The sequence below is a fragment of the Anopheles merus genome, chromosome 2L (assembly GCF_017562075.2).
Source record: "Anopheles merus strain MAF chromosome 2L, AmerM5.1, whole genome shotgun sequence".
In the NCBI taxonomy this organism is placed as follows: Eukaryota; Metazoa; Arthropoda; class Insecta; order Diptera; family Culicidae; genus Anopheles; species Anopheles merus.
The window spans coordinates 12432969-12459472 of NC_054083.1; the positions used below are offsets into that span (position 1 = coordinate 12432969).

General features: G+C 44.0%; 1 protein-coding gene across 3 annotated transcripts in view; it reads right to left on the bottom strand.

Annotated features, from left to right (window-relative positions):
* The window catches only part of LOC121593760 (dendritic arbor reduction protein 1-like), a 100908-nt gene that overhangs the window by 19183 nt on the left and 55221 nt on the right, over positions 1 to 26504 (bottom strand). For all 3 annotated transcript variants that reach the window (XM_041916424.1, XM_041916422.1, XM_041916421.1), the window contains exon 6: positions 21185 to 21244. In XM_041916424.1, the coding sequence (XP_041772358.1) occupies positions 21185 to 21244 (60 nt within the window). The remainder of the gene's footprint in view (positions 1 to 21184; positions 21245 to 26504) is intronic.

The following is a 26504-nucleotide window of genomic DNA, read 5'->3' on the forward strand; positions in this document are numbered from 1 at the left end:
GCAAGACAAACGCAACCACCGGCAATGACGACCATTATATGAACCGTGGCAAATTATATTCGTCTCGAATGGGCTCAAAACGCTGTTTCTTCTACCCCGTATACCGTATCAACAATGGGCTGAGTCTGGGGCATGGAGGAAAACAAAACACAAAAGATGCGAAAGGAATCTTTAATATGTTTCTACAAGACACCAAAGGCCGACCAAAGGCATACGAGCTACGATAAGTATATCGTAAAGCATGTTGCCCTGCATCATGAAGCTACAGCATTGCTTTGCTAGTTGCAAAAGCCCACGTGGGTGTTGGAAGGGTGATTGCCAAATGACTTTTTCGTATGAAGACATTTGAAATGGACTTGACCCTCGTAGCACGTGCGAGATGAGTGTGATGATCAAGAGGGCATCATGTGAAAGCAACCATTTTTGGAAAATTGCTAAATTTCGATACACCGAGAGTACACAACAAAAAGAGTATGCGCAATGATTAGGTATCATTAAGGTTGATGTCCGAATGGCTTTATTTCCGTTTCAAACCGACACAAAGATTTGTATTTACAGTTTCTTGTAAGGATGTTTGGCATGTATGTCTTCTTGATGTAATTATCGTGTGATGAATTAATATTATCATCATTAAAACCCTTAAACAGTATTGTAAGCCATAGTGGGCATCAAGAAGGTACTTTTTTTAACATTTGCCGATCTTATTTCTCTTTCTTGGTGGTGGAAATAAAACAAGGTAAACCTTACGCAATTTGGATGCTTCTTTTCGCAGGTAATAATAGTACGTAGCTGCAGAAATAAAAAGCAATGAAAAATTTGAAATCACCTCTAAGCTTTTGCGTGGGCGCTCGGCTCGCCCATGCCCAGACCCGTATCGCTTAACAAAATGATCCATTCTCCTTAATCGCTTCGTGATCATAATTGCATCAATTGCCCGCCATACTATTGCCGGTCCGCGTCTGCGTTCCGGGAAATGATCAACCGCCCTTGCCATCGCAAGCTGAGCTGCGGAAACATTGCCCCGCTGATGTCGTTTCCGTTTGGTGTACACGCGCACATCGGCAAATAAAAACTTCGTCAGAATTAAAGGATAAAAAAACCCACGAGCAATCAAGACAAATGCTGAAGCTTCCTGTTGCAAAAAAATAAAAAAAAGAATGACGCGTGTAGAGCATACGATGCAGAAAATTCTTTCCCGTGTCGTTGTCAACTTGTCATCGCACTGCGCGATTTTCTTTCGTTTATTTAAGCTCATCCATTTGCCGTAGCCCGGTACGGACGGGTACGGGTCGCGAGCAGCTTGCCTGAACATCTTCCATGGGCAATGTCGTGCGATCGTTTCATGCGAGGAGACAAGTGCTCTGCCAGCGAACATAGTCCACCAGGCGTGACTTGAGAGGCACTTTGGCACTTGCTGTTGGTGCACTTGCTTTACGGTGGCTTGTTAGGTGGTGACTTGGATGTCGCTGCTGTCCATCCGCCGGGTCGTGTTGCTCCAGAACGACGGGCAACTATCACTGTAGAAAGGCTGCAGCAGGCCTACATCGTGATCGTTCTTGTGTTTGTGCCTCTTGCTCACCTCCGCTTAACGTTACACATCTCCATTGACACAATCTTACACGAGCTTCCGATCTAGAGAATCCCTAGATCTCGTGTCCTTCCACTGCCATGTCCGACAAGCAATCGTGACTCGGTGGCTTTCTGCAGCCGTGCCCCCGCCGAGCTAACAAGTGATATAGGGCTTATCGGAGCAATCGTTCATTAACGGCTACTATCGATCGCGCATCGAAGCAAATCTTGATTGCCATTATTGCACCCGATTTCGAGGCTAATGCCGTAGTTCGGCGCGGCCACGCGGACTTCCAAATTCGCTTTCCTTCGACGCGCCGCGTATCAGGTGCGCTTTCTTTTGTTGTGTCGCTGCACCGCACCGCGTGCACAGATGCTTAACAACCGTTGCAAAAAGTGGTAATGTTTGCTTTATCAGCAGGATCGAATCTGTGTCAACGCGCGCGTCCAAAGCAAACCGGTTACCCGCGGTTCGGGCTGCACCATGGTCTATTGGTCAGTAGCAACGGGCAACAGGGTTCGGTGAAGGGCACCCGTGCACGGAAGAGGGAAGCTGCAGCTCGGAAAACGGTATCTCGTATCTCGTACGTGAGATACTTAAGGTAATTTTATTTCGCAGATTCTCGACCGCGCAGACATGGCGATGCCCCCGGGGTGTTGACTGCGTGTTTTACTACAGTAATTAATTGTTAACGTTTGGCGGGCTCTTTCCCTTTTCGTGTTGAATGTTTTCGGCCGTTGTTGTGTTTTTTTTGTGCGCATTCTCTTCATCTGTGTCGTTTCCCATCTGGTGCTCGGTTAATTTGTCTACCGTTTCGAACATTCAATGGAAAGTGACCGCTCGCGGTTGATTGCGTTTGGGTCAAGCGTTTGCTGAAGGACTAGGGGAGCCATAAGGGAAGGAAATAGTTTAAGATCCCCGAAAATGAACCATCATGATCTGGCTACTGAACGGGGACGGTTCGTCGATCGATTGATACCTATGCTTATGCCTCAACCGTTCTCGTACGAAATACACACACACACACACACGCACACACATACAAGCATCGAAACCACTTTTATGTTACGTTGCCTAGCAAACCGTACTCATTCGGCATCGGCAGTAGATCTAGTAGACGCGGTCGGGTCCGCTTGACATACATTAACACGATAGCGATCTCGCGGAAAACGGGCGTTTAATTAAGCTTCGAGAGCTAGGGTAGTGGGTGGGTTCGGGAGACCCGTCAAGACTGTTATCACCCGACACATTCGCATGGCCTATGTTTGCGTTGCGCCCCGAAGCCCTGTCGATGTGCTGTCAACGCGTCGAAAACTTTTGCACCATTATGTGAGTGTGTGGGCTTCACGGAATGAACAATTCAGTTCATTAAGGTGGACATGTTGCCAAGGAAGTGAGTGCAATTAATGGCAGGATGTTGAAACAGCCATCAAGCTGCGGATAGGATGTGATTTCGCTTAGATTTTCATATTTTTTTCACTATCGCAGTCACCGCCCTGAAAACAAGTAAATGCAAAAATGTAACGTTTTCATTACAAAACGAGTGCTGCAGTTGCATATCTTCATTTGACGAGTAATTTAAATCGTAATTTAATATTATATCGATGGTGAATTGCTAACGGTCACAAACCAGCTATTATATCAACAAGATCAAACGTTGCTGCTTCTTGCGGTGGTGTTGGTCCAGAATTGGTTGTCCTTAGAGACTCACGAAGAAGTTTTTTCAATGTTACCGGACTGGAGTAATTGGTTGCGTATGGGTTGATACCGATGAATGGCAGCATGGTGCGATTCTGCGTTGGAATGCGGTTTTCATTGGAAGGCACTCGACAGGGAACTGTTTTTCTTATTCAAAATGGTTTGCGTATCGTAATTAATAAGAGTATGTTATAATGTTTAACCATATTTACTATTTGGCTTTGCATTTCGCATCGGCTGTTTGGAAATCTATAACACTTTACCTGTGTAGCTACCGTGAATGTGTTTCGACAAGAAAGAAAAAAATACTATTAGTTCGTTTTGCCTCATTGTTTTCCATGGTAGCTTATTGAAGAGCAAATTTTGTTGTCTAACATTTATACCATCATGTTTAAAAATGCGATATAAACATATACATTTTTATTTCAAATAAAACTACATGAGATAGTACTTGCTCTCAGATAGTAGCGTCGTTTACTGCTTATTTTTATCGATCATTGTAAAACTGAATAAGAAATGATAGAGTTAATTCGTAGTAGTTTGTATTTTCAAAGTATAATATTATATAAAAAAAAAACATCGGCAGAACTTAAATGATGTTAAGCTCTCGGTACGTTTCTTCACTTACGTTCCAGTTGGCCAATCGTGATCTAGGATTTGGAGCATTTTCGTTAAGGAAATAATGGCACTGGCGTACAAAAGGCCGTGGCAGCATAGTTGCAGCCTCTAGTAGCTACAATTTATTCGCTCTCATTCATTCAATTATTCAAAGTCCCTTTAGGGATAAGCACCAGCTCCACCTATACCTGTACCTGTGCACCGAATGGCACGGGGCCTGCCCGCGCGATGGCGACCGCTCTTCGGTACATTCGGTTTTAATTAACTTTTGGCATGTCCCTCAAAGCCTTTGCCGCGGCCACGATCGACTCGCACATTCGCGGCCAGTCGCACGTTCACGAATCGATATTTATGAACTTGTTGAACGGTCGCTTTAGTGGCGGCGTGTGGCATGCGCGACCGGCCCGGGTCAGCACTGTGCCAGGAAGCAAATCGGTCGAAAATGGGTAAAAAATGACAAACATGGGAACCCAGGGGCCGTAGCCGTAGCGAAATATGATTAACTGCATATGTTTAGTGCTTCGTATACTCCCTTACTACTCTATCGTACTGTCTCTTTCTTTTTCTTCATCTATCTCGCTCTCTCTCTCTCTCTCTCTCTCTCTTTCTCTCACTCTTCTTGCAACTGCTTTGATACTGCAATGTAAGGGGAAGTAATGGCGAGGATACCGAAGGGTAAGGAAAAAATGACCATGTTGAAGGTGTATACCAGACAATAAACCGACACTTGCATGCTGTATCGTCATTCGTCTAGGATCGTCAGGACCGTAGGTTCGGGGGCGAGGACGGTGGAGACTGAGGGAGTGGGAAAGCTAGTTTGGAATTTACAACCGCCGACACACACGCGATTTGTTAATGAGAAGCATAGCAATCGATTACGGGTACGACTGAACCGGAGTATGGATCGTGCGCAATAAATTTCAACTAGGAACTGGCAGATGAAAGCTTCTCAATGCTCTTTTCGCTCGTAATGTTACACGCAGTGAATATTTTATTTTCGTGTGTTACTCGTTTATGTACCTTTTTTTTCTTCTATATCTTTTAGCAAATGCACATGTTTTGCGTCATATGCATAGATGCACCAGTGAATGAAGAATTTGTTGCACATTACATGTGTATCATTGAACACTAGTTAAATGAATTTATTTGCACTATATTGCACATGTGATCGATCAGGAACTTATCAGGAACATACTTTTCCTCTAGTATGTATCATACATGCATCTTACATAAGTATTCAAAACGTGTGTGTATTTTTGTTATATAGTTACATTTAATTTGTCAACACAGTTACAAAACTTTGAATTGTATCAGTTTTTAACAGTATATTTAAAGCCTATCATACACCAACTGTAAATGTAAATAGTTCAATTTGCCAATAGAAAAGATTTGAGCGATAAAAGTTTCGTTAAACGGAATAAATTCTTTTGCCGATTTTCCCACGAGCTGGCGTACTGATATTGCATAAAACGTAGCAAAATCAAGCTGGGACACCTGTATTTTCTATCGCGCAAAGCCAACTCAACAGATCACGGGCAGCTTTATTAACTTGACCCTACTTAAAGAAGAAACCAAAAGTGAAACCACCGACTTGATAAATGTACACCCCTTCGATAAGCATCGCCGATCGCCGTGAGGTCGTCCGTTTTCTTTCGCCAACTGTACAGTACTCCCTGGTAGTATAAAATGATCGCCTAGCCAAATGGTTGAGGATTTACCTGGGGGTGCCCGTAGCAAGACGAAGGCAAGAGAATTCGGTTTAGTGCTGAACGTAGCACACTGTTCGATAGGCTACTTTGGGAAGAAAAAAAATCCAACCCCACAGTTTATTTCGGTCACCTCTGGTTGCCACTTGGTGTCTCTTAGCGGGATACCTTCAACCCTCGCCTAACACACCATAGTGGTAGTGAAGTAGAATCTGTAGTAAGACCGATTTATTAGTATTTTTGATTTATAAACACCGCTAACGGCGAGTGGTACACAACGAGTGTACCGTGTTTGTTCCCCTTCTAGTGGTTACTTGATATCGGACACTTCAGATCCACTCGGCACTCTGCATGTGTAAACCTAAGAGCCCTAGACATGTCATTTTGTCACTTTACAGCTCCTCTAGCACCAAACGAAAAGGAACGCGTGTACCGAGGAACGCGATGACGGCGAAAAGTGGAGGTTTTTTTTTCAGTCCTGGGTCCGTTCACCCGTTGCTAACGACTTCTGGAACAGTACTTTTTGGATGCGGGCAGGGATTGCAATGGATGAATGGACTGTGTCGTACAAGAGAGCAGCCAATATCTGCTTAACAGCTTTTTAGGGAAAACGAAGATTACGCCGGTACAATTGAACAGGCAGCAGGTATGGCAAAACTTATTTTGACCGTTAGCGAGAAGAGTAAAAGTGTATTACAAAAATCAACATCGCCAGCACTTGGTGGTGGATCGTCCCGATGTGTACGGGGGTTATTGTTTAGCCACATTCGGGGTGTTTAGTAAAGCGTACCGACCCGTAGAGTGGAAACAGACAAAGTCAAACAGACACATTTGCTGGCGTTTGGTTTGCCGTAATTCGTAATGTTTTGAGTCAACCGAGTAGTCAGAAGCTTCGGCACTTTTATGATTTTCACCTTCCGTTGGCGCCAGTAGCGGTTGAATAATGTGGGTAGCTACGATGGGTAAAAAATGTCTTTTACGTGTAAGATGTGTTGGAATTAATAGACAAAAATGAATAAAATGAATCGAATCAAAAGGAAAACAGTAAAATCGCTATTTATTATCGCATTGTATTAAACTTTCCAATACGTCACTATTTTCTCTAGCAAAAATGTCCCGTAAGCGAACACGTACAAACAAACAGATCATAAAACTGGTTTTTATGAAAATATGAATTTCATGTAGGCTGCGAACCCGTCGCCAGCCGCACGTCGTCCGATCAGGCTCGTTTGTCACCACCAGCAAGCTACTCTATTGCACCGTGTTGCCTTCGAGCATAAATATGATGCGATGCTGAAAACACAGGAATTAATAATAATAGAAAACCGATGGACAAATGCGACAAGATCCAAGTGGTACAAAATTAATGCGCGACACCAGCGCGGACCCGGTTACGATCGCGGGTACGCGGGAACGCGAGCATCTATGAAGTTGTTAAATTTCTCACGCTCGTCGCCTGATGCTTGTTTGAGAACAACAACACTCGTTGAAGTCACTTGAAACCGTTGTCGCTCGATCGCTCCAGCAACGGCTGGTACGAGCTGCTGAGGTAGTACTGCTGCTTACATCGTGTTCGCGCTCTCGAGCTAGCTCAAGCGGTTGTCCGAAATATCATCATTCATCATAAAAGTGGACAAAGTACAAAGGCATTTAGGGGCTTTATTCTTCGGGGTAGCGGTGTTTTAGCTACTGGATTATTTCACTAAAAGCCTACGGTGCAGCACCGGTGCGAAATGTAGGACACCGAGTGCTATCGACACGATCACTTTCGGAAACAACCCTGACGGAACCATGGGCAAACCAGACACACACCAGGCCTTCTGACTTCGTGTGAGGTTTTGTGTGATGAGGTCTCTGTAATGAGTCCGAAAAACGTTTGAAACAACACATCAGTGTAGTCTTTCAGCGTCCAATCGGTTGAAATGATCTTTCCCTTTGAAAGATTTAATCATCGCCTGAAAAGTGGATCGGTTTAGCCGCGCCGAAGGAAGAGCGGACAGCTTTTGGGGAGGTTGATGTTTGTGCCCCATCCACCTCGCGTGGTGTCCATATATGGAGCGGTTTGTCGACGTGGCTGGACGTTGATTTATGTATTGCTCGTTCGCCAGGAAGCTGTTTTGCCGGCGACGTCCTTTTATTCTAAATTATTGAAGAAAGGTGACACTGGCTGCCGAGCGGGGACGTAAATTAACAAAAATAATGATTTCGAGAGGTCATATGTCAGAAATCGCGATGCCGATACGTGCAGCACTCAGGCCAGGAAAGTCAAGGCAGGGACAGATCATGACCAACGGCTTTTAATGTTTCACCAAAGGCGGAGAAGTTAAATGCTGCCGGAAACGATGAAACGTGTGAAATATTTTGAGGGAGTTACCAAGGGTAGCGTTTATGCATCACGCAGAAGGTTAATTATCGTATTAAAGCAATTCAACATAAACCCTATGCGGATAGTCCTAAGGCAGAGAGTTTGTATTTTTTAATGTAAATTACATATTTTCTTAATAATTAAAAACAGTAATAAATAATACACAGCACTGCTTTCTGAATGAAAGCAACACTAACAAAGCTCTATGAAACAGGTTCAACATGAAGCTGGAAATTTGCCCTAACAGCATCCTTAAGTTATTCGTATGTTTGTCTACCTCCAACTAATTTGCCAATACACAAAATCAAATCAAACACAGCAGGGCGCAAACCGTACTGTGCGGTCCCTGTGCAGACAACCTGCCAATCGACTGCGTTGTTTTGGTTTCTTTGCCTATTCGCTTCTCTTCAAACTACACAAACGATACGATTGCTCGCCATGACCAGCTTCCAGAGGATAATCAGAAGTTGTGATTTCAAAGTTTGGCCTGCGGTCCCCGGCGTGGCGCACACGGCTGGACTCGGTGTGAGATAAATGGATTCAGAAGCGTTAAATAATAGATATGAACCTCGTCACGCTTATCACGCCCGGTGCGCAGGTAGACGTGGGATAAATGAGGGCACAACTGGCCAGAGGCGAGACGAAACTGGTTGGAAAAGAAATGCGCATCGGTGTCTTGCGGAACGTGACACACTCAAAAAAAAAAACGGCCGGATTCTTATCGCGGAAGCATGTGGCAAGGTGTGCGGAGAGTCTTCAGTCACCCACCAACGAGCCATGTTTTTTTTTCGCTTAACCCCTTCCGTGAATAAAACGCGACCGCATGAGCATACTTTAAACGACTATAAATATGACATAATTTACGATTATGGATTCTTATTGAATTTTCTTCATCGCCTTTCATCTGCGGTCCCTGCGGTTTCTATCAAGCTTCCAGTTTGGGTGGTTCATTCAAGCGGCCGGAGCAGCAAGTGCGTGTGTAATCGTACGCATGTATATGGCTGAGTGTATGTGTGCACGCGAACAGCTTCTTCCAGTAAGGAGAAGACATCTACTTAACTAGATTTTTTTAGACACCTCAAACGCCGGCATCGGGCCCCATCGGGACTGACGGTCAGTTTATGAGCAATAAAAAATTTAATTTATGCCTCGATAAGTTTGGATTTCTTCCTCCTTCCACCGGCGGAAGCCTCCCCGAACAGACGAGCGGATATCATGTCCAGGTGACGCTGATGACGATTTCCGCTGCCAGATGACCAGATCCGAGAGCTGATCGGGGGCGCGAGATTAGAGGCGCGAATGGAATGTGCCGGCCGAGGTTTATTATAACGAGCCATGGACTTCTCTTCCCTGCGTCTCTCGCTCACCGGAGGACCTTACCGGTAGAATTTGACCTTACCGGTCATCGCCGAGTTTATGGGCTGGCAAAAATGTTCGCCTAGACATTATCTATTTTGAGCCGCGGAAAGTGGTGATGAGTAAGCGATCGTTTTATTTCTAATCTACCATAGAGTAAGGGGAAACTTTTTCCATTTTAAAATCGATAAATTGCTATCGGCAGGGTGACATAAATATGAGAATACAAATGTATTCTGATGCTGAATCGTTGTATCAGTTACTAAAGCGTGCTAATCGTACCTGAAGTGCAAACGATAGCACGCGCTATCTTGGGTGAGTTCACATTTAACGGCAGGAAATTGTGCGATCGCGTGCGCGATCAAGGAACAATGTATGCAATCGTTTTACCGACCGGTTAAGATAATGTTCATAATGTATCGCCCGTGGGTTTCTCCTTCTGACACATTACATATTGCACAGTTTTTCATCATCATGCGCAGGTAATTATGTTGCATGATATTTCGTTTCTAATTTCCCTCTGTGGGATTGACCCAAATCGCCACCTCCCGCGAGCAATCGGCTGGAAGTAGGAAACGAACACACAAAGTTTGCTTTGTTGATCATCTGCACAGGCGATCTATGCAGGTGGGTTGAGCGTACTGCCGCGGTGGGCACTGTAAATAATAAATTAGTCAATCGCAAACCGAGACTGGTGCAATGCAAAATGGTTAAATTGTACGGAAAGACACGGTATGAATCATCTGCACGACGTTCGTAATATCTCTTCGAAGCGATCCAGTACGATCGCCTATATCCTCCGCAAACTTCACACGATGTCACTGCGGCGCAGAAGACGTTTGGCCGCGCATTTGAGTGTAGAGAAAATTCATCATCAATCTTGTTGCGATCGCGTAAATCTTCCTGATTTCATCACTGCCTCTAACGTACGAGGGCGCGAGATCTCGGGACAAACTCGGGGGCGGGCACACCAACTATCCTACCGATCAGAACTGTCAACTGTCATCTGGATGAGTTTGCCAGAGCCCCAACACTAGTATACAGTCGACGACGGCGTCCTAATGGCAAAACAAAACAAAATTCAGCGGGACTCGTTTGTGGCTGAAAATGTAGTGAGCGAATAGCGCAGTAAACGAGGAAATCATCCACCACTAGCCAGATACCGCACAATCGGATCACAGTGGCTAGCCCTAGTCGAATGGCGGGAGGAAAACACGTCTCCCTTTGCTCAATTTCCGTACACAATGCTACCAGCCACTTCTCGCTGGCAACGAATCGAGGGTGCAATTGCCCACTGTAGCTACACCGGGGGCATTAGTTGCAGCAGTTTCATAGGGAATCATGAGAAGTTCGAAAATTGAAACACCTACGCGCCGCTAATCAGACAGATCATTTTTAATCCATTTACATTCCGTACCCCTAGCTCGGGTAGTCGTGAAGTTTCGCTCGTCATGTCTTGGCTGGTACACACTGTCTGCTGGTGCAGGATCATTAGTAATGCTCGTTGTCGTCGTCATTGTCGCCAACAGCTATGAACGTGGATGTGTACTAAAAATTGTGGATGTTCAGCAGAGCGTCTATCGCTTCTTCTTACGCCTGTTTCTCAAAGGAATGACAATTTGTGATTTATCAACGAGACACGATCATGATTCGCTTTTCAATCAGAAGCTTGCTGTAGTTTAACAGCTTTTTGCAAAATTCAAGAAGACACGTGTTAAACGTTGTGCTATTTTTAAAGCTTCTAGAGTATATTTAACGAAGAAGCATAACACATTTCAATAAAGAGATGTATGTTATGATAAATTTTGTTTAAAATAGGATCTATAGCGTTTTTTTTTACAAAACATACGGAGAAATAAAAATATGCAGAGAAATGTTCTATTTAAATCTCTACAAATTCAAATTAAACTCACTTCACGTTGTCTTTCTTTGATAAATGCATTACTAGTTTACGCCAATCTTCAATATAAACCACACATCAAACTGTAGTAAATTGCGTTAAAATTTCGTATTTAAGACTCTTTTTTTCCCATATCACGTAGGTAAAGAAAGCCCATCAAAGTAAGTGTAAAAATGACACCAAATATGAAGGAGATCTCAATTTTGACACTCCACCAACATCAAATTAATCGAGTAGTGATGCGATCGAGATAATTCTCTTTCTCTCTCTCTCTCTCTCTCTCTTTCTCTCTCTCTCTCTAAAAACGAGGAGATAACAAGATCACGTACTGAGCCGGCACATTGAACAACATAAATTTTGGGCCAATTATCGTGTCCATCCCCGGGGATGAACACTTTCCATATATAGCGCCGTGGGTACGCAGCGAAAATAAAACACTCGTTATTTCAGTGGATATTATGTTTCAAAACATTAAATAAATTACCACCATCCTCCCTGGGGACTTTCCTCCCTTTTTTCCACGCATGGTATCGAGGGAATCATGCTTTTGGTGACACTTTTTGGGTTTGGGCGCACTCAAAACGGAAGAAAACAGGTATCATGAACAGGTCCAATCTGAACATGTTGCAATTTTGGCTCGACTAAGAAACGCCGAACGTGTACGGGATCGCTATCACGATGTGGTTGGATCTTGATGCATCGGTAAATCGTTTAATATGTAGCACCTTCCGCTGTGTATGGCGTTGGCTAGTGCTGGGTGGAGAAACTGGCAACTGGAAATGGTACAGGCGGACCGGCTCATTTTCCCCGACTTTCATCGACACTCGTGATACGTAAAACGATCAGCGCTTGGGTGGGATTGCACAGAATGGATGCATTTAGCGTTTCTTGAATGAAGATGAAACCTGTTTGAAGCGTAATGCAAAGATTAAGATAGAAAGCTAAAAAAACATACAAACTTCTTCTCCCTGTTTGTCACCAAGTTTACCGCACACTTGGCACTACTATTCACCAACGATTAAGCGTCTTTCGCCTTAACCTGTGCCAGTGGCACTCAAACAAAATGTAAACTTTGAGCATGGGGACGATGAGCCGGTTCGGTTTGGTGAAGGCGATGTTGGTGAATGACCACCAAATAAAAATAAAATAAGCGCAGCTCTGCATGCTCTGAACATGCCGCAACGGGTCGACGGGTATGCAAAGCGAGGGAAGACAACACACCACGCAGAGATCGACGAATGGGACGGAACGGGCCGTGAGGAAATTGATGAAATCCCCCACAAACAAGTCTCGAACGATTGGAATGGAATGGATGATGGAACGAATCACTGATAAGTGATGTGATGCTGTGCCTGCTGGGTGAGCTGGTCAGGAAGATCGATCTAGTGGTTTGAAGGTAGCTGGAGAGTGAGGAAGCGAGAGGCAGCAGACGAAGAACGAGTGGGACGGCGGGATGTAAGCACCCAGATGGTCCCCTTGACTAGGCGGCACAAAACAACGGAACATGGAGAGCCGCCTGGTGTAACCGGTGAAGCAGGAAATGTTGTACAAATTCATTCATTTATTCCATTCATTAAATCTTCGCTGAGCTTTTTCGCTCGTTCCGTTTTCTGTTCGTTGTCGGTTTTACACTTTTTTTCGTACTTTATTCTTCTTTTCTTTTCTTTGCTGCTTCGTTTCTTTATTGTTGCCATTCTCTTCATCGAATCGGTCACTTTTATTCTCTCTCATTCTCGTTTTGATGTTGATGTCTCCGGTGTTCCCTATTTAAAGGCTTTATGTTTACGTTTTCTATTTTTTTCCATCGATATGCTCATCTTTTGGCTTCAGGCAAAACGCAGCCGAGTGAACGCCCGAACGTCTCGAAGAGTCTCTGTACATCATTTCCACTCTATGCCAGCCTTCGATTTCTGCTCGATCTTGGTTTCGGCCGGCTTCCGGTACAAGAGCCTGCGCGTGTGTATGCGTGCGCGAGTGGCCACTTGAGTGACTCTCTCTCGTGGTTCTGCTTTATCGCTCAGCTAAGAGATGCGTTCAAGGCGTAGGGGAATTATTTATTGTGCGATATTCGGTGATCTACGGTTGACATTGTGACCCCTAAAGCATGTTGAACATGGTCGGCTCCGCTCAGCCGAAAGGACAAGGCGAAAAGCAAGCACATCTTTGGCATCGGGGCGTGTCAAGTGGCTGGGGGGCTTGTTATTTTTTTGTTATTTTCGTATCTCCATTCCCTCTCTGTTGCTATTTCATCTGATCTGATCCGGCCGGTTGGCAAATGACAAGCGTAGCATTTATGCGGGCGGGCGAGTTTGCGATGGGTTTAACATTTATTTGATTAAGGGCGCGTTTCGAAACGGTCTGAGATTGGTTGCTGATAGTGTTATGGAAATTTATTATCACAAATCAATTTAAGCTGGTCGAGATTGCGGTGTAGGGATGCTTTTAGCTGGGTCAATTATCATTCGCTTGACAAACAATGACACGCATGGTGGTGAGTGTGTGATACAAGTGTTCCAAATATTTACAAAAATTGAATAGGACAGGCCATTATTTGAGAAAAAATCCAGTTCGTAGCTTCTCTGAGATATTTTTTCTACAATGATTTATAAATCGCATCGAATGGAAACTTTACGTACATTCTATATCATTATTATTTTAGCTAATGTTTCATACCGAAACGAAAGTTTTCTGCAAATAAAATTGGACGGAACTTAAAACACTAGTTTCTTAAACACTAAATACTCTTAATACTTTATGTCTTATGCATTGAATATAGGCCCTAGTGTTATTTATTGAAAATCACCTACATTTTTAGGCATTTATGGCTAAAAATATCATTTCTTTGGAAATAAACCATCAATGATTTAAGTTTTTTTGCAGTAGATGGTAAAAACTCAGTAACAAACAAGTCAGTAGAATTGTAGTACTTTTCTCTACTCAACTAACTGGTTTATTGGATAGATGTACCGATTTTGGACATAAGAGACCATCGTGACCAACATTTGACCCGGCACTCGAAAATGTCCCTTAGCGCCTCCAAATTTAAAGCGCGCACATCACTCAGTAAACTCAACTAGCGTCGGTTAATCTTGAGCGTAAGTGCAAACAAACGGAATCAACAAAGCTGACCCGATCGAAAGCAGATCAAAACCCTCGTCCCGAACGCGTGGGCCGTGGGAGAATGCGCCCATGCGGTAGAAAAAGCGATTGGGTTTCATTTTTTTCGCCTCCCTTGCGTCATGCTAGCGTCGAGATGCTTTAGGAACAAATTGGCTCCGGGCAGTGCACTCGATAAACCGCTCGAAGAGGTCTCCGAAATGCTGCGGCAAAGCGGCTTAAAAGTCGCGACGCAAGGTCGGTGGAGGTTTTGGGGCCCGTTAAAGGCGCGTAACTTGAAATAGCTCAATAATCCAGCGCCAATCGATCGGCTGATGTGATCGGGAGGTGGCAATGAATGGTGAGGAGAGAGAGAAAGCAACATGAACGATTTAAAGGCGAAAATCCAATATAAATTATCGATTTCACACCTTATTGACATGAACGAGCTTTTTGTTATGGGTGATTTTGTTTTTTGCCTTCCAATCATCGAGCAACCCCCAAACTGTAGGGCACTCAAAGTCGGAAAGCTTTGAACGTCCCAAATGAGGGATGTGTACGGCCGGCGAAGAAAATGTTACATTTATTGTGACAATCTTGTAGAGCGTCCTATTTGGACTCTAATAGTAAAGCTTGAAGTGTTTGTAGCAGATTGTTGAACTTCGAATCGAAAGTGCGAGAGAGAAAGTAGTGCAATGAGCAAAGTATTATAGATGGCTAGACGACACAACGGTCTTCTTGTGAGTATCGGTTGACCGACTGCAACACCGAAATCAATGGTAGTTGCATTAATTTGCACATAATTTACGATGCATTACCGTGGGTGAGGGTGAGACATTTACCGTGCGCCTCGCATTACCAATTATTACACAATTTATTGCTAATCGGACAATTTTTTACGACCAAACCGAAGCGCAAGATATAAGGCGAGATCAACCGTATGCTAGCAAACGTGGAAAAAATCCAAATAATAGGCTATTTCATAGTAAAACATAAAAAAAATCAGCGGGACCGATAAAACAGATCCCTGCACCCTGTGAGAGGAGAACCTATCGTAAAGTTTTATGGGGTGGCTTATGAGGTTGAAGTTCTGGAAACTGGTCAAGGCATTTTCGAGCGGACACGAATCATTGATACGGCTTGGAGTCGGAATAGGGCTAAGCTGGCGCGTAAATTGATATATAATAATAAAATTGTTTTTATCTGCTTCTTTCCTTCCCCCAGGGTGCTTGTGTTCGTTTTCGCCCGCAGCATCCTCGCTGGAGGTGAGCGTTTGGGAAAGATGGAAAAAATGTTATATGTTTTGATTGTATTGTGTGACGAGTAACACTCATAGCAAAAAAGTAACTGAGCGTAAAGGGGCGTATAGGAGATTAAATTATTTTATTGTCTTCGCTAGGTGTTTTTGATCGAAGGTTAAGGATCAAACCTCGAAGGGAGGTAGAAAGGAGGATTAAAGAGACAGTTTTACGTTGCGTTGTAGGGAGAGGTGGGTGTTTTTAGTGGGCTTATATGCTTTGAAAATAGTGTAAAATGGAGCTACCCCATAATTGAATATTCAAATGTAGCCTTCAACTAATGAACAAGCGAACGAACGAACGGGGTGAGTATTGTGTTGCAGCATATGAAGGTGGACATAAATCATCAAAGGCGCAAGTCAAACGGTACAAATTAAGGGTTCACTGTTCGCAGTTACATTTTTATGATACCAGCAAAACTTGCAGTCGTCGACTAGGATATTGGATTTGGATTTTTTAATTTTATTCCCGACCGTTGCTGGTTGCTGACCGGGCTTGTTGATGATAATAGCTAACGAGCAAGAGCAGCCGATATTCTCCTTCAAGCCCCAACATTCATCGCTGTTTTTATTTATAAATATTTCTTGTCCTTCCCAAATTACTTACTTAATAGAGAAATTCTTTTATTACTTAGGATTTTTGCTAAATAATACAAAACTACGTCTACTACTACTACTACTACGATATCACTTTGTAACCATTAGGCTCACGTTGACCCATATTTGACTTTCTGATACGAAAAATGCTCAATTTCATTCCCAATGGGGACCGTTTTAACATTTACAAGTGAAATAAAACAAAAAATCAGTGTCTCAACGATCGTGTCGAAAGCGATCCAAATTGTTGCTACTCTCCCCCCCGAGGGGAAGATATCATTATTGCGCCGTGTGCCAATTTTATGGCCCATATTCACTTTTACCAGCCGAAAAAATGGAACTTCATTAACCGTGTATCTCGAATCTCGTGAGTATCCCTTTTTATCGTCATTCTTACATTTCCATCTTGTTGAACCAGCAGCATTGGTCTGCAATTTGTACTGAGAGGTTTTTTTTAGTTTTTGTTTGATCTTTCTTTCTCTCGATATCTCTGTCTTCACGGATGATGAAGTTTGAGAGTATTTTTTCATCGGTGTAAATTTTGTTTCCCCACCATTATGGCCCTACCCCACCCGGGGGCTGGTGAACGGCATGCAAAGTATTTGACGACTAATTAAATGTTGTTTTATTGTTTTTATAACTGCCCGGAGGACGCGTGTAGGTCGGTCGGGTTTTGGTTGGGTCGGTAGCACGGAAAACCGAAGCCATAAGGGAAGGAGCTCGATTGAGCGAGTCTCCATAGGTCACCGAAACGTAGGCCTAATTGATCGAGCCTCGTCAAAGTTGGCACTGGCCTCGACAAACCAGAGCAGCTGCCTGGCGTAGTGGAAACAGTCTCCCAGACGAATTGGCAAAATAGCCGGGAGCAGTGTTGAGATCGAAATTCCCTTTGAATCGATACCGATGGCTAATCGCGAAAATAGCTCCGGGGTGTGCGGAACTCTCAAATAACTGATCGCGATAATGGTGTCAAATCTTGACACCCATCGGGATTTTTAGTTTAGTTTTTTAGTTAGTTTTTAGTTTTTTTTGTCTGCTTCACAAATCCAAGAATCAGCTCGAGCGCCCGGAAAGAAACGCTCGACTCAGGCCTGTGAACAACAGCAACGGTTGATTGTGAATGACCGAAGTCGGCAAAGGAAGGAGAGGAGTTGGGGATGAGAGAGAGTAAAGGGAACGGTACAGGCTTATGGTTGTCGAGGGCTGCCGGTGTTGCTGCGATACTGGAATATCATCGAACCGGAGACAGAATGCCTCCGGACAGCACGCGGCAGCGATCAATCATAATTCTTGAGTGTGCGGTCTGCTGAGTGTTGGAGGCTGGTTAGTGCCGCGGGCATATTCCTTTCGCTTCCAAAATCACTTAAACATCACCATTCCTTCCCTAGACGCCGAGCATACCGGTAGGCAACTTGTCGAATACTTCTGTGCGTTGGGTTACTTTTAATCTCCTGCTTTCTTCTTCTAGCGTCAGCGTTCTTGGGCAGCAACAAAACATGCTAGAAGAACGATTGGTGTGAACTACAAAAATTGAATTCACATCTGAAACGATCGAATGGACCTTCTCAGTTACGCAAATGGTGGGGATATACGAAACGGCCATAAAGGGTAGAAAATGTTATGAATAGTTGATCACCTACGACCACCCGTTGCTCGTTGTCGTCCGCACGCAGGCTTGAAAACAAGGATATGGATCTTACTTCGTTTCTGTTTGTGTTACCTCGCACACATCGGTGAACGATGGAAAAATGTTGTTGTGATATAGCAGTATGTGTAACCGCAGCTCTTATAAATGGAAGTTTTCCTCTATCCAGTCGGCTTCTCGGCATCTTAGATCTACGAGATAAGGATTTGGGTTTTGGAGGGCTTTTATTTATTTTTTATAATTTTTTTGCTTTTTTCAAAGCAACCTTCACAAAACAGTACACCTTTGGACTGTATCAGGTATACTTTTCGTTCGCTTTTCGTTTATCGCCATCACACGTAAGAGAATTCATTAATCTATCGGCTGCAATCGATTGCAGTGTTTATGCAGTGAAAAGACAGGTATTGCTTACTGGTAGTTCACATTGCACGCGCACACAATATACGCGCGTATGTGATCGCACACGTACAAACATTCACACAACGACACATCGTGGCCAAGCTCTAACTAATAGCAGCAATCAAAACGGGGGAGAATAATCGCTAGCCCTCTGAAACAGCCACAAGAGGGCTGCTGCTCGATAAGAACGAACGAACGTTGGTCGGTGTTGGGCATGTCCTTCCTCCCGTTTCAGTCCCCGGGCTACTACTACTGATTGAAGCGAACGTGGAGTCTGAAAAGTGTGGCAAATTTGCGTAGTGAGCGCTGGTAGCGTACGATCAGGGCGCAAAGGGGACGGAGAGGATGTGGAAGCTGGCTACGAATTCAGTTCCGCATTCGCGTGGAATGGTTAGAAAGGGTAGATCACTCGATCGGTTTCCATCGGCGGGTGCGTGTAATGGACGCCGTACAATTGTCGAGACCCCTTCGTACGGCGGTGAATTAATTATTGGCAACACTAAATAAATGTTCAGCGCTCTGATCACTGATAGATCACGACGGATTGCGTACGTGCAAAGGGTGGTGCGTGATGTGTGCTGGACGAAAGTGATTTTTTTTTTATTTCTTGCAAAAAAGCGCTGTCGATAAGTGTCTTAGGTGTTTGTGCCAAAAAGTGTAAGGCTTGTTTCGATTGTAATCTTAAAGGAGGTTGTAAATTCAACACAGCAGTGTGTTTCGAGTCCTGTACGAAAAGTGAATAGGCTATTCATTAAGCGCCGTACAGAGAAATGTGTATGCAATTCGACGGATAAGTAGAGGGAATATGTACATTTGAATGATTGTTGTACTACATGCAATAAATTTTTCAAGAAATCTGCCATTGGAATAGGAAGTACTCTGATATTTATTGCAATGAGTCACTTTGAAATGATTCATAAGTAAAAATTCCAATTGATGATGTAAATGAAAATAATGAAAGAAGTAAACACAACATTTTGCAAATTTTTATGCGATTGTTGAAATGGTTTTTTTCTGTTTCTGACCCAATTGAACATAGTTAAATATCGATATTGAATTTAATTCGCAAAATGCTAGACCGATAATATTTTTTTCCTTTGCAATAAATGAAGAGCATGATGAAAGCTCATTCTCACTATAAACTATGCTTTTCTGTCAACGTGTAACGGAAACTGGAAAAAATACTCATGCTCATAATAAACCTTCAAAACCGGATTGTAAAACAAATGGTTGGGCTCGATTGTTCACTAGCTGCCTTTCAAAATTAATGCTGTGTGATATATCTCCTCCTATCAATCTTCCTCTCGCTTTGAATGAACCCCAAGAAAAGAAAAAAATGTAGCTCAGAAAACAAGAGTACTCTTCATTGCATTGCATGATTACGTTACGAGGCGGAATTTCGTCCAATTGCATTATTTTTTTTATTCACTCCGCTTTTCCAAAACATCTCAATCATGTACCTTTCGTGCTGGTGCTACTGGTGGTGAAAACATACTCCAGCACCGTTTAGGACACACCGGTAGCCGGCAGGAATGATGGAATCTGCCTCATTTTTTGTTCGTACCTCTCTACTGCTCTCTTATCACGTACCGCGTCGGTTGACGAGACGCGGCCGAGCTACAATCGCTTTGCGTTACTTTTGCTGGTGCGGAAAGGATTTCTTTTTCCTCTTTCCGCTTCTTTCTCTCTGTCCATCAGTCGACCATTGAGTGCTCCATGGTTCTGACCATTTTCCAATGCCAATAGCTGTCAAAACCATCCGCTGCTACCGTCAATCATTTGCACAGCTCATCGAAGATAGCTCCGATGAAGGCATTTCTTTAGCAGGCGCGAAAGGCTCTCGACATGATCGGGTGGGGGCCCAATTTCAATGTGGCCGGGATGTGTACAGGACGTCGCGCAAGCGCAACGGGCACGGGATACCCCTTTTTGCGCAAAGATGCCGACCGGGCACGGTCAAACCGAGCGTGTGAAGCAAGTGAGTGAAAGACTGCTTTTATTCTTTTGTTGCCGCAATCCACCGTTTTCGCAACCGGGTCCCTATCGGGCCCGACACCGAGCAGGTACAATGGGAAGAATATACCGTCGGCTCACAATTGCGAATGACTTTCACTTGACAGACGAAATCGAAAATTTCGAGACAGCGGCGGACAGCCGCTCGGGCCTCGATTGATGGAGGAAAGTTTTCGATCGATGGCCGTTTGCCTTCGCCGTCAGAATCACGCAATGATACCCGCCAGGCCGCCCGGGATGGATGTAAAACCGGGACAAGAAACAATTCGTTCCTCTGACGGGGGTCAAGCCACCCGGCATCGGCAGAAAACGACTCCCTTCCGGCGTGCGAAAGAAAAACCGTTCGTGCTCGTTTACAATCGTGAGCGGGTGCGAAAATACTGTGATGCGTCTCGTAAGGGAATGTTTTCGTGCGAGACCTATTTTGGAGTCGGCCTGGATGTTTCTTGATGATTTTAGCAATGCATTTATACATCGAGAAAAATGTGATGTAGGCAATCGAAGAGAACTGTAGAAATCAAAGTTGTAGTGACGGTGTTTTATTTACATCGGAATATGAAAGCCAAAAATTTATTATCAGTCTGCAATGTTTGAAAACTTGCTTCGTGTGATCGTTATATATTACGTATCATATGTAAGCTTTATGTAACGAGTGCTTCATGTATGAGTGATATCGTTTATCAGTCACTGATTATACCAATCAAAGTGATTGGTTTACTCAGTCAAGGTAAAGTTACTAACAAAGTTAATAAAAATTAGCTCACATAAACATGTAATTTTTGCTCATTGCAGTCATATTCCCGAAATTACACACCATTACTCTTTTCAGTAACATATGTACACCTAAATGGCGGCTTCAAAAGCATAAAGTCTTTCATTAGCTTTGTACAGTGGCCAAACGACCGCTAAATTAATTTCACTTACCGGTATGAATTCGTTGATGGGCCTTCAGATGGGAGCTTTTGGTGTAAACCTTTGTGCAGCCTAAAAATGAAACAACGTGAAGGAAAATGTAATGAAGCAAGTAGGAAATAATGCGAGAGCTAAATCGACACTAAGTGCTTGCAAATGATGCGCTAAATGGCGGTTGAATTGAAAAACGACTTCGACGCTGCGGCAAGCGATGAACGCGGCGCAATACCTACAGCTGAGAAAGCCGTCATTTTCGCCAACCCAAGCGTACACTTTCGGTCAGGAAAGTAAGCCGGTAGCGATGTTTTATTAAGATGAATGACAAATAGCATTCCAATGCCGCAAAAGAACGTGTACGGTGTCTGTGCGCGCGTGTACCAGATTTGCCCATGCGATGCGTGCGTAGGTCAAGATGGAAGTTAATTAAAATTATAACTTTAATTACACCGCTCATAAAGTCAGTGGCCACGCAGCATCAACGCCAATTTTACGAATCTGTGTGTTTGATGTATCATTTCTATGGATCAAACGGATGGGGTGCAGATGAAATCGGATGCCGGTCGTGCCGGCATTTTCGGTACGGGAGTCGATCGTAAAGTGAGCAGTTTAAATGTCAAAGTCGTTCGTTACGAGCTCCAGTGTCAGGTCGTGGACGCAATAGATGGATGGCCACAAAAGCGACGTCAGCAGTTCTGAATGAGAGCGCAGTTTTATTTTCGATTTTTTTGCAGCATTCACTCTTGCAATCCGCCTGAGTGCACTACAATATAGGCCGTGATTCTGAGGAGCAGGTGGCCAGAATGCTCTATACGCGAGGGTCTCAACGACTTAATTATCTGTTTCACGGTTCAGTATTAAATGGTTCACCGATAGTTTGAATCCGATAAACGGCAGCCCGTCCGTTCGGTACCGTTCGCTTAGCTGCAGCGCAGGCAACATCTGGTCATCTGATTTGCGATTCACCTCGTCGGGCTTGACACTGAGCAACACGACTGACATCCTTCTTGATGCTCTCGATCGCTTGCGCTTGACGTTACCGGGCTGTGAAGTTCAAGGGTATCGAAAACGAAATGAAACAAACATAGCTCACACACAAAAATACTGCCGGCAACACATCAGTAGGATCGTGGACTATTTTTGAGTCGCTGGGACGGTAATAACTAAAAACTCCGAACATTTGAACGCCAGCATTAGGATGCCCGATAATTGCAGTGCAAGCCGGGTGCCTTTTCTTTGCCCTTCCATCGTCGCGCACATACTCTGCCCCCTTTGCCCGGTATGTGGTGCGCCGAGGTGCTGGCGTCGACGTCGTCATGTTTACCTGTAATGATGGCCTTACCGGCTGACAGATAGATTAGACGCTAAAGTCAAGGATTTTCATGACCACGCGGCCCGCTAGAAGTGGCGCTCGATGGTAACTGCGAATCATACTCATAACTGTAAATATGATTCATGGCGTTCATGCTGAGATACGGGGGCAGAATTCAAGTGACGCCTGCGATGTGTCGGTAGTAAATGCTATGAATTTGAGAAATGTCATAGCATTGGCCTCGGGTCGGTAATTTGGTTTGTTTGGTTTTATGTCCATGATGGCAGTGTGCATCTTTGTTGGAGGTATTGGAACATCTTTTGTTACTGGTGTCATACAGAGTTTCTGATCTGATGGATGATGGATCTATACACACTGCACATTACTTATGCAGAGAAAAAAAAACCGCGTTGAGCAAACTATGCGAAGTGATTCCCTTTTATTTTTCAAACTTAATGTTATTTAAATGATTTGCTTGAAATTTAGTTAAAATATACAGATTTATTTATCCAACAGTTATGAAATAAAATATGTGACCGTAACGGGCCGTCCGTCCATAAATAAAAAAAATATATATTTAAGAGCTGATGGTTTTATAAGAATCGTTACTCCATGTCGTATGTAGACTGTGATTGGCGTGGTTTGCACTATTATCTATGCAATGGATAGTATGTAACATTTGCATTAACTAAATAAGCTATTTATACATAATATATGTAATATTAATTGCTTTCTAAAACTGAATATTTATTCCTGTGTAGACGGATTGCTTAGTTCACTTGATTGAGCTAGTGTAACTTTTAACAAATTTCAGTCTCGCAATATGAATGAGCAACATGGATCACACTAAAGGGACGCCGAACAGTCAATCGAGAATTCTGTTTGTTATGCCAAACTATTATCTTTACAAAATAGTGAGCTTTAAATTGAAAAATATTCTCAACTAATTTTGCGTACAAGATGGTTGGCAGGGCCAATTTTAAGATGCTGCGCTAATTAGTTAGCAAAAAATCGCCATCACGACCAGATGTGGTAGAATAAACACACCCAGCTTTCCGGATAGATTCCCACTTCCTATCGTGCCCTGACAAACAATATGGGGCGTGAGCTTGTAATGCACCTTTTGCCGAGGGTTGAGCAAGTGGAATCACGAACTAAATCTATTAACCTCTCGTGTCGAAGCTAATGGCACATGGACGATAAGTAATCGTGGCAGTAGAAAAAGCCAGCCAAACGGGGGATGGTTTGCCGAAGATGCCCTTCGATGAGCTTAGATATTTTCCCAATCACAAGGGCAAAAATTAATTCACCATAAAACCTGACGGCGTGTAGCTGAGCTAGTAGAAAAACGGTTGCCCCGAACGGGGTGTCTATCTATTGAGTGTGGTATTAATTATCAACGACTTGAAACGCTATAGAAAAAATAAATAGAGCAAATATCACTTCAATTGCAATTGTCTGCAGCGGATTGCAGTGGAAAATCGTACCAAGATCCAGTATTAGTTCATCCAGACGATGTTTATTGCCCGCGGTTCGGTTGTACCTCCCCCCTCGAGAAACGTGTTTCTGTTTTACTCTTTTTGTCTGCTACTATCGATCGATGCTCACCTATCTAGAAGAGCAGAGCAAAGGCACCAACAGGCCAGGGCACAAAATAAATAGAAAAAAAAACACACACACACACAAACGATCGACACAAAAATCTCGTCCATCGTTAGCGTCCGTCTGCAAGCATGATGTCGTGATCAAAGTCTGGTTTAGTGTGGAGCCAACTTTATCACCACTGGACATGCGACCTTACCGAAGAGATCCACGCTAACTCGGTACAGTCGCAGACACTCCACCCAAAGAAAGGTGCTTTTCGCCGTTCTGTTTCCCTTGCCTGGCCCTCGCCGGCGCGCAGGAGTAACAAAATCGTGGCAAGTGCGCACAATTTGTTGTAGAAATGTTTCAGCATTGCTGCACCGGTAGCTCGATACACTCGAGCGGCAAGGAATTTATACCTGTCGGCTTTTTTCTCTCTATTACTTTGCTCCCTTCACGCCCAGTGCAAGTCTGGCAGGTTAGCAACTTACCAGCTGGGTCCGTGTGTCACCGCGCAGCCCCGGGGGCAAATGAGCAAAACTGAAGGCTATCTATATACTTTTTTTTCGGCGAGGAGGATGATTGCGCCTCTACTAACCGCAAGTAACCGGGTGAAGTCAGTCGGTTGGTCACTGAATTCAATTTACTTTTATAATTTAATTTAATTTAATGAAAATAGTTGTACCGGAGAAAGGAGACGATCTGCTGCTGCACGAACTGTGAGTGTATGTGGGGCGGTATAAATCCCAACACAGCGTCCCCCCTGCAGCATGCCATGATGGCAAGCTCACACACGGAATTGCATTCGTAGCGACTGGGGATGGGGAGGAAGGACAGGGGCATACGGCAGGTTATGCCGCGCACACGAGAAAGAGAGCACCAGTGCATAATACTTAATCAAAATAGCATAAATGAGGGAAAATTATCACGAGCATACTATCACGCCACACGCGACAGCCGGCAATCTTCTTTGCGCGGCCGTCAACAAGGCCCGACTTAGTGGAAAACGAAGAACAGCAATGAAGAAAGAAAGCGTTGCGGGGATAAAAATTGTTCAAGCCATTTATCCAAACATGGTGTTAAATTGTTTAGCGAACGTTTTCCCTGTTTGGCTGCCATTCAGCGCTTGCCTTGCTTTGGTGATATTTCGATCGCACGGGTCAGCAGCTTGCTACGTGTCGTGGCGGACAATGCGGTGAATGCAAGCACAACTTCTTACTTCGTGCCATTGTGCTCTCGATTAAAGGAGACGTAAGAAAAGCTTCATTTGCTAATTGTGTAATCATGAACAGCCCCAGTTTATTGCACGATACTGCAATAATAGAAAATTTCATAAAGCCACCACCGACCTGAGTGACAGCTTTTTTATACTAAGTGCTTATTAATCTTACAATTCAATCTCGTAGCTTGTGACGAAGTAACGAGGTAAAACAAGAGTAAATGCAATCAGGTAATCACCTTTAACTGTGAACTTCAGTTTGTTCTCTTGTTTGTAAATCATTTTTGGTCTTAGTTGAGCCAGTTTCGCCCAAAAGTTTTGTCATATTATTTCAATTTCAATTATACAAACCTCTTCTTAACTTAAGCAACAATCAACACCGTGGTTTAAAAATCTTGATTCTGTATGACAACGCAATGTTTTCAGCTTAATCAAACCATCCCTTCAATGGTATCCCCAGTAAGTGCAACGTATCCGGAAAGAATTTGGGCAATGCTTGTATTGCATCAATTACACAGCAGGCAGCAATTGTATGGTCGACCCAGCCGTGTTTGTAAATATGAACCCACATTCCAAGGAAACGCCCGTGACTGTGCAGAAAAAAGCTCGCTGTCTTGGCATGTCTTAGACTGTCCTGGCGTCGTATCAACCCAATTTCGCAGCACCCAGCCCAGCATGTATGATGCGGAACGGACGCGTCTAGCTTAATGACGCGTTGAAAGGTAATAGTTTACCAGATTCCAGATTCCGTCGTCGCGTCGACGGTGTAGGTACGCGTCCGGCGATGTTTTCGGTTGATTTGGAGCTGTTTTGCTACCGCCATGACTGACGGTTGAACAAAGGAACCAAACGCGCCCGGCGAACGTGGCGATCAGGGCGCTGGTGGCCGAAATTATGCGCTCCCCCAAGAAGCAGGGTGGCGAACGGCGACCAGCGATCAGCATGCTGGCTGATAATTAAGGTCACTCGTGCTAGGCTCGGAAAGGTGAACTATGGTTCACTTTCGCTTTCGTATGCGGACGTTTTGCATCGTCGGCCTGGCCAGACGTATCGGCACGCTCCAAACGGTCATTATAACGATGTTGTCAAAGTTGGTAAAAACGAACCATGCATCCAACGCCGGTCGCCAGTGGCCCAGTGGGCTACTATGTCTTAATTATGCCCTGTTGATCCATCAGCTGTTTTGTGCGAGGAACCAGCAATGGTGGTTTAGAGATCCG